This window comes from Lolium perenne, chromosome 1, assembly GCF_019359855.2.
Source record: "Lolium perenne isolate Kyuss_39 chromosome 1, Kyuss_2.0, whole genome shotgun sequence".
Lineage (NCBI taxonomy): Eukaryota > Viridiplantae > Streptophyta > Magnoliopsida > Poales > Poaceae > Lolium > Lolium perenne.
In genome coordinates, this window is record NC_067244.2 from 130,574,036 (window position 1) to 130,586,730 (window position 12,695).

Here is a 12,695-nt window from a genome sequence, read left to right on the forward strand (position 1 = left end):
TTTCGCAGATTCAGAAGCTTTCATTTCCAGTAACTCTTTCTCTAGAGCTAGAATGTATTTATCTGCAATGGCTTTCCCTTTCTCTGATGTTGATGCCATTCTTGCTACTCTGGTGTAATCATTGCATAGAGTGCCGTAGCGCAACTGCTGCCTTTCTCTGTTATTCATCTTCCTGCCCACAGGCTGCTTAGGCAAGTCCATTTTTTCCTCCACAATTGTTTCCTCCTGTACTCTCCACCTGTCTAGTATGTATTTCTCTGGAATTTTGTTAATACAACCCAATTGCACCATTACTCTGAAAATATGGCAGCAAAGCAATCCATCCCTACTGAACTTGCAGCACTCGCAGCTGTAAGTTTCAGTTTCAACATTAGCCTCAACTTGGTAGCTCCTACTACCATAGCCATAGACGTAGGTTTTAATTGGGAGGACATCGTAACTTTGGCCACCAATAAGTTGTACATTGTAGGATGTCACTTTACGAAGCTCGGCCCTGAGACGCAAGTATATGGGTCGCGTATAAACGTTCAACGCTTGCTCTTCAAGAGGGTAGTCACCCCACACCCTAAAAGTCTTATCTTCATCCATAAACTCGACTGAATCCTCCGCTACATTAATTTTCTCTTGCAACTTCAAGTATTGTTCAAAGAAGTGATGCAGGCTCAGGTGAGGGTTACTGTATGTTTTCAGAACAGCGTTAAACCCCTCACTCCGGGCGGTAGTTTGTAGGAACGGGAAGAAGCGATCCTTGAAGTAAGCTGGGACAAAAGTTGCTCTTAAGCGATACAAATCATCAAGATGTGTGTTGTCCGCTACACTGTGTTTGCGGAGCATATCTGCCCACCTTGTTTCAAATTCATCAACTGACATGCTGTAGTCAATAATTGCATTCAACTCTTGCCTTAGCTCCTCATGTTTTGACAAGAAATTTCCCAAAACTGCCTGCGCATTCTGCATAATGTGCCACCTACAGTTTCTGTGCCAACAGTTTGGAAACACAGCGAGAATTGCAGATCTCATTGCTGCATCTTGATCAGTAATGAAGTTTTGGGGCTGGAGGCCGCCCATTGCTTCAAGAAACTCTTGAAAGAGCCACTCAAAACTCTCCACATTTTCATTTTTAAGGAAACCACAACCTAGCTGGATGCTCTGACAGTACCTATTTATCCCAATGAACGGCGCAAATGGCATATTATACATGTTTGTCATGTACGTGGTGTCAAATGAGACACAATCGTTGTAGTTCTTGTATGCAGCTATTGCTGGCCCATCCACCCAAAATATGCGGTCAACCTTATCAGCATGATCTGTATGCAAGTTGAAGTAGAAATCTGGGTCTTCCTTTTTAATCTTTGCAAAGTGAGAAAGCAGCTTTGGCATGTCTTTGTGTGTTTGATCTTCATTAATGGTAGCCATGAAATTGCTAACAGACTTGGCATCATAGGGTACATTGGCCAGACCACCATAGACTTCTCCCATGATCCTCATTACCCTTCCAAAAGACAGATTCACCTTATGCAAGAGCTTGACAAAATCCCTTTCTTCCTTAGGAATTCCTTTGTGAGACCTTAAATATTTCTTCAAAGAAAACTTCTTTATCATACTGTGATTGTGCTCTTCAACGAAATATGTTACATGCCACTTTTTACCTTTCCTTTTGATCCTTAGCCTAGCCTTGCATTCAGTTTTCTTAGTGATGCTTTTGTTCCGCTGCCTAACCGGTGCCACCTCTTGCATGTTTATGTCCTCATTTTTGCCATTCTTGTTGCAAACGAACATCTGTTTGTCCTTCTGACCATCAATTGTTGAGATCTTGGATGTACTACACTTGATGGAGAATCCAAGCTTCTTAGCATATCTGTTGTAATGCATCTTTGCTTCATCCCATGAATCGAAAATCATGCCAGGATATGGTGTTTGCACTTCAGTTTGGCTTACTGGAGTTGATTGGACTTCATCATCGTCGTCACCTCCTGAATCATCAGTAGATAGAGTTTCACCTGTTATAGGGTCTGTGCCAGCGGATGCACCCATGTTGCTACCACTAGCATGCTTGCTCTGTTCAGAACTTGCACCAATGTTGCTACCACTAGCATGCTTGTTTTGTTCAGAACTTCTTGTTACATCTGCATTGCTTGCGGTTCTTGTGTTGTCCAGTGGTGTATGTTCTTTTTGCAAATCGTCAAACACACTGTCATCCTCAGGTACTGGCTCATTCAGATCTAGCACTCCAGGAGCATACTCTGGATCCATAACCTGTCAGTAGGGACTAAGATGTTAGCATTTTCTTGCAGGAATGTATTTTAAACACAACATTTGAGGTCATATGACAGTAGTTGTGCTGTTCTTCACTTAGTTTGATTATGTTTTTCCATGTGCTACTGCTATCACCTTTTGGTTGAAAAATCACATACTGTTAGTTCATTTTTTATACAATCACATACTGCTAACTAATATCATGCTTTTTACATAGAAAACAACAAAGCATCTAGTACTTGTTACTGGCTTCCTCATCATTCTGTGCTTCTGTATGAATGGAAACTAAAAATTTATACATCTAACACAGAAAAACAGGCATGTAGTACTGACTTGCTCATTATGATGTCTACTGTACATTTTTTTACTGCAAATGGTTTCACTGTCTGGCAGTTTGAGGCACATTTGAAGCATGATGTATCCTTACTTATTTCGCGAGAGAAATTTCAGCACATGTAGCACCAATGAGTAGAGGTACTCCACCTTGCGGCTGTAAACTTGAACTGATCCTTGGATCAATAGCGCCGCTGCACACGAATTGACCATAAATAATCAGCGCAGGGGAAGGGTTTACACAAAGAAAATAACTCTTCTAGTACAAAAAAGAAACCTGATTTAGTTTTAGTATCAATAAACCTTGGGAAAGAAACTAACAAGCTCTACTGATGTTAATGCATGTACTTATATTTTTTTTTTCATTTAACTACACAGGAAATCTCAAGATGGACAACTTGCTGTAGTTCCCTACAAGTTTTTCTTGATGCTATGGTTCTAATGGATTCAAGAGAAGATTTTTCATGATGATTTTGGTGTTTTTCCAGCAAGGAAACTACATGTTCTCAAGCAGAAACTGTTTTCTGATGGATTCAACTGAAAATGCAGTTTCTCATACAAAGCCTGCATTTTTCAGAAACTATTTCTCATCATGCACCACTTGCCAAGGTACAGAGGGACAAAGACGGAAATTAGGGGAGGCATGATTCCATCAAATAACACGATTCAAATAAACAGATGGAAATTGGTTCTTGATACGTCAGATTAGAACACCCAGTGAGAGATAACACGATTCAACTGAAAACCAACATGGGTGTAGCAAAGACATGCTGACTGACATAGTTGCATCATCCAGGCATAAGGAAGTGCTTCACAAATCATATGTTCCGTCCATACATGTAGACCGAGAAATATATAGGAGTAGGTAAGATATGATGTCTCACTTCTCGAATCCAGGTCAATACTAATAATCCCACAAGTTCTTAGTACTGCTACCACAACATTGTCTTATATATAAGTCTAGATGAAAGGGCATTATGTCTTCAGCAGGCCATGAGCTAGATCTAGCCATCAGTGGATGACCCAACAATAGTGATATCTGCCTTGATAACGCAGTTCGAGCCTACAAGATATCCTCCAGACGGGTCCTTGAGTTTCTTGAGTCCAAGGAAGTCAGACCATCCCCAGCCGTATGTACACACCCAGAGACCTGTGGAGGCCGCAAAAGTAAGATCAACTGCAATCATGAGGTTATAAATTCTGGCTTTCTTGATACACAGTTGCTAAGGAGAGCGAACCTGCTGTTCTAGTCAAGTGTTTCCCATTCTTTTGGTCCAGGATCGAGAGAGTCATTACAGCCACATTCTTAAATTCGAGAGGGAGATTCTTCGAGGCATCCACATACAAGAACAGAGAAAGGGAATCAGTGCTGAACTTGTCACCACGTGGATACATGCCGATGTACCTTCATTTTCAGAAAAATAGTACAGAGTAAGTGACTTCAAATGTAGGAGAATGGACAAAGTGCCCCGGGAAAAAATGTACTCCGTATTTCAAGAATGTGGTTAGTTATTGAAACAAAAAATTGTACATCCATGAACTTTGGACACATTTTGTTGCCAGTACAATTGTAACAAAAATCTAAACAAGACATGACTACAGTACAAGAATATACAATGTTACACAAATGAACTGGAGAAAATGATGGATGGTATATTGGTATGTCATACAGGAAGAACTGATTGTACCAAAATATGAAAATAAAATTCCTTGATTTTTCACTTTTTTGTTTCTCCTAAAAAACATATATGACCAAGAGATTTTATGTGTCAATATGGATTTTAGTAATACAATTTTTCGAATTTGTTTAGGAATTTTTTGTGCACATTGCCTTGCACAAAGATCTGACCATCTGTACTGTCCGCTGGCATAACGCGTTAAAGATAAGCTTCTGGCAACTATGAAGTTAGTAATATAATTTGGGATGGTAAGCAAAAAGGACACATGTAAGCTAAAATGTTGGATAACATATCATATTATTTATATGGATTATTTGCGATGCAATTAGTAGTAACAGGTGAATACCATTTAAGCCCGCCCACTTCAAATGTAGGAGAACGGACGAAGTGCTTAGAGTCCAACTCTGAGAAATTGTTTATGGTCCAGGTGTATGTCCCTTCGATGAATCCCTTGTTCTGGAGAAACATGTTCTGAACTGTGGTAGTCTTCTTCTGAACCACAACAGCCTTCTCTTCAGGAGACGAGACATCAACTTTTAATATCTCCACACCAAAGACACATATGTCATCAACTAAAAAAGTGGATGATTTCAGTAGCTCTTTAAGAGGAATCAAGCATTCCTTCTTCGAACGGTCATTCTTGAAATCGAAGTTGTAGTTAGCTGCGTTTAGGTAAAGGTGAGATGATTAAAGAAAAAGAAATTGTATGTAAGATGCAAATAGAGCACCAAATCTCGCCCCAGCTAAGATGTAAGCAGAAATCAAAGTGGTGAATCACATTCCAGTAATTATTATCAAATTTAAAGAGAACATTTGATTTAGTCTAGTATATTGTTCCAATCAGAAGAGTCTCAAGGTTGTCACACAATGCAGAAGGTCTGCAGACAAACTTATGGGAAATAAAATACAAAGCGACTTGCTATTGGGAAATAATCGATCGTATTACAAAATTTACAGATAATTGACTCGTAATGGTGGAATCTATAGCTGATAATTAGGAAACATAGAGGAACATGGACTCCTAGCTGTAGTATGATGGATGTGCTTCAAATACCTTGGCATCCACAATACATTCCTTTTGAATGGTTGTATATTGACAACTCAAACACAGCATGCACTGTGTCACCTCGCTTCAACTTTTTTCTTGATAGCATAAGAAAAAGAGCAACATATGGAGTTCCAGAACCAGGATTTTCATGCATTGGATTCACATGCAAGTACCTGGTAAATGGAAGAATGAGTAGAAATTCTAGGATCATAACTGGAGCACGAATGAGGCCTAATTTCTTCAGTTCATGCATCATATCAATATTCAGAATCTGACTGCTTGTTTATGAGATTGTGATTCGTAATTTATTTCATTGAAACATGACATGTGTGTAAACAACAACAACATCAAATCCTTTTTCCCAAGCAAGTTGGGGTAGGCTATATGTGTGTAAACGATATCCAAAATTAATATTATACGGATAACAGATAATTGGTTTTCATAGTAAAACAAACAGCATGATTTTGCAATTAGTGTCCATACCATTCAAACCCAGAGCAGTGAAAAGCAGCAGATGTTGCTGACTTAGCCCCCAAATCAAGTAGCAATGAGAAGTCCTGAATCTTCCATTCTAAATCTGGAACGTGGGTCTTAAATGGTAGCACACGAGCTGAAATTTGCACAAGTGCAATAACTCAAAATTACAAAACAAACAAAAGAGAGAATGTGCCATGAGAAAATCATGTGGAAGTTGCAGTTCCAAATAAACAGGCTACAATATCGACTACCGGGCACCAGAAAAATGGAGAACAGCATGGAAGTTTTCTTTATTCTGATCATACAAATCAAAATCTTGTATAGCTTTATTCGTGACAAGTAGTTAATTAGAATTGTTAGTCAAGTCATCCATCAGGGTTAGAACATGGCAGAAGATACTTATACTCCTCATCGATTAGACATGAAGACCAACAGTTTCAGTTTCTAGAAAAGGAGAGTGATATATTCAACACATGACAAACTAGACATATTGCTGAGTCATCAACATGATAGTGAGGGCAAAGTGCTTCTTCAATTCAGAGCTAGCATTTCATATTCTTACCCTGACTTCTGCCAAGGGAATGATGCTGTAAGTTGCATCTGATGTTTCTTTTTTTCATCCAAAATGCATCTGAAACACAATCCGAACATGGGCCAGACAATACATACCCGTACTCCTGGCGTTGCCCATAGATCTGCCCCTTCCTCTTATCTCCTCCTCTGCAAGTGTAATTAAGTCACACCCTAACAAAAATTACGCCATGCATTTCAGACAAAAGGAATACATGTCATACGAAATACTACTAATTACCAGGCAGGCCAAAAATGTAATTGTCATGCCATAGTGCAGGGCAAAAACATACAGAATCTTCAAAGGTAGAGCCGATCTTGGTCTAAATAATTACCACTGCTTATAAAATAACTACCGGCGAAAATAAAGGAGGGAACCAGAAGTAAATCACAGTCCACAAGCAGGTGGACTTGGAAGCTACGCGCTATACACCTCGACCGATTACGAAAGAGAGCCAAGAACTCGCACCAGAAAACTCTGAAACCCTGTTTCGTGAAGAAGAAAAAAAGAAGTCTGGGAGTCTGAACCCTCTATACTCCACAAAAGGAAGAGGTGAAGAACAGCAGCGAGGGAGAAGGCATTCTCCTAGGCGATCCAATGCAAAGAGACGGGATTTCCAACTAACAGGAAGAAGGCGAAGGCAGAGAGAGGGGCCTGGATTTGGGCGCAGACGGGGCGTACCTCACAATGTCTTCCTCTGTAGACGACGATTGGGGTCCCGGAGGTGCGAGCGGAATGGGGTTTTCGTTTCTCTCCTCTCTCCTCCGATCACTTTATTTTTCTCCCCGTCTCTTCTCTCAGCTGCCATGTGCAAGGTTGCCATTCTCGTGCAAGGTTATTGCAGATTCCGGCGTTCACCATTTTTACTTCCATCTTCTTTCCTTACCTCTCTCTACTTTATGTCACTTCTAAGAAGTGGCGTATGATCATGTTGGACAAGGTGGCCTATTTTTTTTTTCTAAAGCAAAGTTGAAAATGCCGAAAATCTCTCTTTTTTTTTAACAGCCTACCGAATATCTCCTTACTGTGTCAAATTATTTTAAAGCGTCATGTTTAACAAATATAACAGCATGATAATCCCTGCAATAATTAAGTGCGAGGGGGAAAATTGGCCCTACAATACTCTTTTTCAGGTTTGGTAGTTGTCTAAAAAACTTAATAACAACACAGAAAACCTCCATATATGTGGGCGATGCAGAGATTATTTACTGTACAAAAAAAATTTAACTTGTCGCAACGTCATGTTTAGCGTCCTTGCAGAGTTAAGAGATAGAGGGTCTTTGCAAGCTTTTATAGGTTTGATGGTGGCCTCAAAAGTGGTGTTTTGATTTTTGAATGGGAAGGTAAGAAAAATGATGACATAAAAAAGATCAAGTGACTAGAGAAATAGATCCAATCTTGGCCTAAAATAATTATCAGGACATACACAAATTATTACCCACGAAACTGAAGGGAGAGAACAAGAAGTAAAATCACAGTCCACAAAGAAGTCGATTTTGAAAGCTATGCGGTTTACCCCTCGATCGATTATGAAAGAAAGCCAAGAACTTGCACCGGGAAACCTTGAAACCCTGTTTCATGAAGAGAAAGAAACCTGGAAGTCTGAAACCGGCCCTCTGCTCCAGAAAAAGAAGTGAAGAAAAGTAGTGCGCGATCCGTGACAAAGAGACAGATCTCCGACTAACAGGAAGAAGCTCAGGCAGAGAGAGACCTGGATTTGGTTGCAGATCGAGCGTACCTCGCAACTGCCTCCTCTGTCGACGACGATTGGAGTTTCAGAGGTGCGAGCAGAATGGGGTTTTGTCGAAGTAGAAGGGGACGTTCGCCTCTCCACACACACCCACAGTCACAACGGGAAGAGGGGCACAAAGAGCAAGAGCACCAGCCCCTCACCTTTTCTCTTCTCTCTCTGTGTGTCACTCTGTTTTCCTCCTATCTTCTCTCACATGCCATGTGCATGGTTTGCCATTCTCGTGTAAGGTTACTGCAGATTGCCACGTCCACGAATTTTACTCCTCTCTTCTTTTCTCGTCAAGTCGATATCAATTTTCAGAAGTGGCAGGATCAGGTTGGTGGTCGGTGGGTGATAGCTCCTCCTTATCTAAAAGAAAACTCATATCACCATTTAAGAGCGCAATGCAAAATGTGTCGTACCATGCTATGCTTTGGTGGTGGCCTCAAGAGCATCAATTATTCCATTACAACGCCGAAAATCCATATATTAAAACTAGTTGAATGCCTATACGTTGCTACGGCCTTCAAAATTTGTTCACCTACACACTATTCACACATGTAAACAAAAAATGCACATAAATTCTGGTGTGTGTAAACTCTGGTGTTGTTTCAAAACGTCCATAGGATTCATCCTGATCATGCCCATGATCAACATAAGTGAAACATAATATATCAAAATAAAATTCATGCATGGTTATTTATTTTTTACTCTTTCATGCATAGTTACTAGGGTGGCAATGCGGCGGCCGCAAACTGCAGTCACTTATCCCGCAAACAAAAGTTCAGTGCAAATAGACATAGAGATTGGATGAGATTTAAAGCAGTTGTAGAGAAAATCTGCACCTCACTACAGGAAAACATATCTTTGCCATGTATATTTTCCTTTGCCGGGTGTATTTTCTCGGGTACACTGCAAAGTCCCTCTTACCTGGAAGCCAAAATGCAGGACGCGCCAAAGATAATTTTGCCGAGTGTCAGCACCCGGCGAACAAATATGACATGGCACAGTAGGTAAAATACACTCGGCAAAGAAAAACACCCGGCGAAGACACTCTTTGCCGACTGCCTCATCGTTACACACGGCGAAAAAAGTTGCCACGTGGCACATAACACGCATGGTTAGCGGGCTAGTAACGGCGCGTTTCTTCGCCGGGTGTCTCCATTTAGATACCCGGCAAAGAGAATCTTCGCCGGGTGTTTTCTGGTGGTACACGGCAAAGTAATTTTTTTCGGAGGCCTCCCACCCACCTATGTTGTTCTTTGCCGTGTGTATTCTAGGAAGCACACGGCAGAGATTGTCTTCGCCGGGTGCAATCTGGAAAGTACACTGCAAAGACTCTGTTTGCTTTATATGAAGCTAAGGCAAAGGAGATGGCCATGTTGATTGAGTTACTGCTCGAACAAGAAGAGGTCTACTGGCTTTAGCGATCTCGGGCCAACTGGCTCAAACAAGGTGATCGTAACACTACATTTTTCCATAATTTTGCAACGGTCAGAGAAAAAAGAACTATATTAAACGCCTTAAGAATTCGGATAATGATTGGATTGAAGGTACGGATCCTGCTCTGTTGAGAAAAATTCTGCCGAAGGTGTGTAACATCCCAAATTTTAAAACTAAGAGAAAATGAATTTCCTTTTTCCAAAAATGAGAACCAACAAAAACTTTTCTTACATAGGGTGCTACGCATAGTGCTCATACCTAATGCTTGTGTATTTCCATGATTGTTTGTTTATTACTTTGAACCTATTTCCAAAACCCTAAAACCCTAACCATCTCAAAACAAAGTGGGTCAAATTTGAGAAACCCAAAATAAAAGAAAAAGACATATGTGGGCATATAGCCCTAATATGTAAATCTTGAACCCTACCTTTCTTACTTTACTAAATGGTGGTGGACCTTGGTAAACCCCACTAAACCCTAAACCTCATCCCTCTTGTCACCAACCTTTGAAAAACAAAATAAAAAGAAAAGATCTTAAATAAGAAAAAGGCATATGCAAGCCTATGGCTACTTTTTGCAAATACTAAACTTTTCTTTGTATACCTTGGTAGATGGTTTGGAAATACCTCAACAAACCTAATTTAAGGCTTACCACTCAAATCTTGGTGAAACCAAAAAGAAAACAAAAATCAAATAAAGCATATGCATAGAGGCATATGTGGCACTTAGCCAAAATATCAAATCTTGACCTAGGCACCCATATTGTCCCAAAATGGTTTGAACCCTTTACCCAACTCAATCTAACACCAAATAAACCTCACCCATGCCTAAGTGAAGCAAAGAAAAAGAAAAGAATAAAAAGTAGAAAATCACAAAACCCTCACATATGGTTTATGCCATTTTTCCAAATCTTTGACCTAGACCATTTTGGTCTTCACCATTAGTTGTACTATGTTACTAAACACTTATTACAACTTTTGGAATCAAAGAAACACAAATCAAATCAAATTCAAACTCAAATTGTGATCACATATGATAATGGTCAAATCTGCCATTTATATTCTGGTCACTACTTTGAGCCCATCTATTTCAAGTTTTTCAAACTGAACTTTCCCAATTATTTGCACCTCATCCAAGAGCACATGAAGGAGAACAACTTTGGTAAAGACCACCATGTCAAATTCATCTTGGATCAAATTCTATGCTCATGCTAAGTTGGAACTTTTTATCAAATGCAACAATCTCACTTTGAGCAAATTTGCATTTCTTTGATTTTTAAAATTCCACCACCACACATGTTTGTCTCTGGTCATTTACAACTCAACCAAACCAACCACTTTCAATTTTTGCAACCATTTGAATTCAACCAAATTTTTGCAAGTTTTTGAATGGGGCAAATATGGAACAAATCAAACACTATTTGAAATAGTGTTTGGCCTAACCCTACCAGCCCCATTTCACTCCACTATGTCCCCTGACTCTCTTAGATATGGTTCGTTCTATGATGTCTCTTACTGATTTGCCGTTATCCTTTTGGACTTATGCATTAGAGACAGCCGCATTCACTTTAAATAGAGCACCATCAAAATCCGTTGAAACGACACCGTATGAATTATGGTTTAATTAGAAACCTAAGCTGTCGTTCCTTAAAGTTTGGGGTTGCGAAGCCTATGTAAAAAAGTTACAACCGGACAAGCTAGAACCCAAAGCGGAGAAATGCGTCTTCATAGGATACCCTAAGGAAACTATAGGGTACACTTTCTATCACAGATCCGAAGGCAAGATCTTTGTTGCTAAGAACGGAACCTTTCTTGAGAAAGAATTTCTCACTAAAGAAGTGACTAGAAGAAAAGTAGAACTCGATGAGATTGATGAATCTTTACTCGTTGATTAGAGTAGCGCAGTACCGGATGATGTTCCTGTGCCGCCTACACCAGCAACAGAGGAAGCTAATGATAATGATCATGAAACTTCAAACGAGATAACTAGTGAACCTCGCAGATCGACAAGGGAACGTGCCACTCCTGATTGGTATGATCCTTGTCTAAATGTCATGATTGTGGACAACAATGATGAAGACCCTGCGACGTATGAAGAAGCGATGATGAGCCCAGATTCCAACAAATGGCAAGAAGCCATGAAATCCGAAATGGGATCCATGTATGATAACAAAGTATGGACTTTGGTAGACTTACCTGATAGCCGCAAGGCTGTCGAGAATAAATGGATCTTCAAGAGAAAAACAAATGCTGATGGTAATATTACTGTCTATAAAGCTCGACTTGTCGCAAAGGGTTTCCGACAAATTCAAGGTGTTGACTACGATGAGACTTTCTCACCTGTAGCGAAGCTAAAATCTGTGAGGATTTTGTTAGCAATAGCTGTATTTTTCGATTATGAGATTTGGCAGATGGATGTCAAAATGGCGTTCCTTAATGGAGACATTGAGGAAGAGTTGTATATGGTACAACCCAAAGGTTTTGTCGATCCTAAAAATGCTGACAAAGTATGCAAACTTCAGCGTTCAATTTATGGACTGAAGCAAGCATCGAGAAGTTGGAACCGACGCTTTGATAAGGTGATCAAAGACTTCGGGTTTATACAGTGTCATGGAGAGGCCTGTATTTACAAGAAAGTGGGTGGGAGCTCTGTAGCATTCCTGATATTATATGTAGATGACATATTATTGATTGGGAATGATATAGAACTATTAAGCAGTGTAAAAGGTTATTTGAATAATAGTTTTCAATGAAAGACCTTGGTGAAGCATCGTATATATTAGGCATCAAGATTTATAGAGATAGATCAAGACGTCTAATAGGGCTATCACAGAGTACATACCTGGACAAGATTCTAAAGAAGTTTAGAATGGACGAAAGTAAGAAAGGATTCTTACCTATGTTGCCAGGCAAGGTCTTGAGTAAGACTCAAGGTCCGGCTACGGCAGAAGAAAGAGAAAGGATGAGTCAGATCCCCTATGCCTCGGCAGTAGGCTCTATCATGTATGCCATGCTATGTACTAGACCGGATATAGCACATGTTGTTAGTTTGACTAGCAGATATCAAAGTGATCCAGGAATGGAACACTGGACAGCGGTCAAGAATATCCTGAAGTACTTGAAAAGAACTAAGGATATGTTTCTTTGTTATGGAGGT

At 40.0% G+C, this 12,695-nt stretch overlaps 2 protein-coding genes across 13 annotated transcripts in view; both read right to left on the minus strand.

Moving 5' to 3' along the window:
• Positions 1–290: 290 nt before the first annotated feature.
• LOC139833029 (protein FAR1-RELATED SEQUENCE 5-like) lies at positions 291–2,253 on the minus strand. The gene is made up of 2 exons (XM_071823102.1): positions 399–2,253; positions 291–349 (listed from the first exon to the last, which is right to left on the minus strand). Exons 1-2 carry the CDS (start codon positions 2,251–2,253, stop codon positions 291–293), a joined length of 1,914 nt encoding a protein of 637 aa, XP_071679203.1.
• Positions 2,254–3,307: 1,054 nt separating this feature from the next.
• The window catches only part of LOC127302183 (uncharacterized), a 74,329-nt gene continuing 64,941 nt past the window's right edge, over positions 3,308–12,695 (minus strand). The window contains exons 1-8 of one of the 12 annotated variants that reach the window (XM_051332622.2): positions 8,103–8,249; positions 7,881–7,935; positions 6,463–6,513; positions 5,800–5,926; positions 5,323–5,489; positions 4,615–4,930; positions 3,828–3,994; positions 3,308–3,739 (exon numbers count right to left, since the gene is read on the minus strand). In XM_051332622.2, coding sequence (XP_051188582.1) covers positions 3,594–3,739; positions 3,828–3,994; positions 4,615–4,930; positions 5,323–5,489; positions 5,800–5,926; positions 6,463–6,484 — 945 coding nt within the window. In that variant the 5' untranslated portion in view covers positions 6,485–6,513; positions 7,881–7,935; positions 8,103–8,249 and the 3' untranslated portion in view covers positions 3,308–3,593. The other 11 variants (XM_051332646.1, XM_051332638.1, XM_051332589.2 and 8 more) reach the window with 11 other exon arrangements.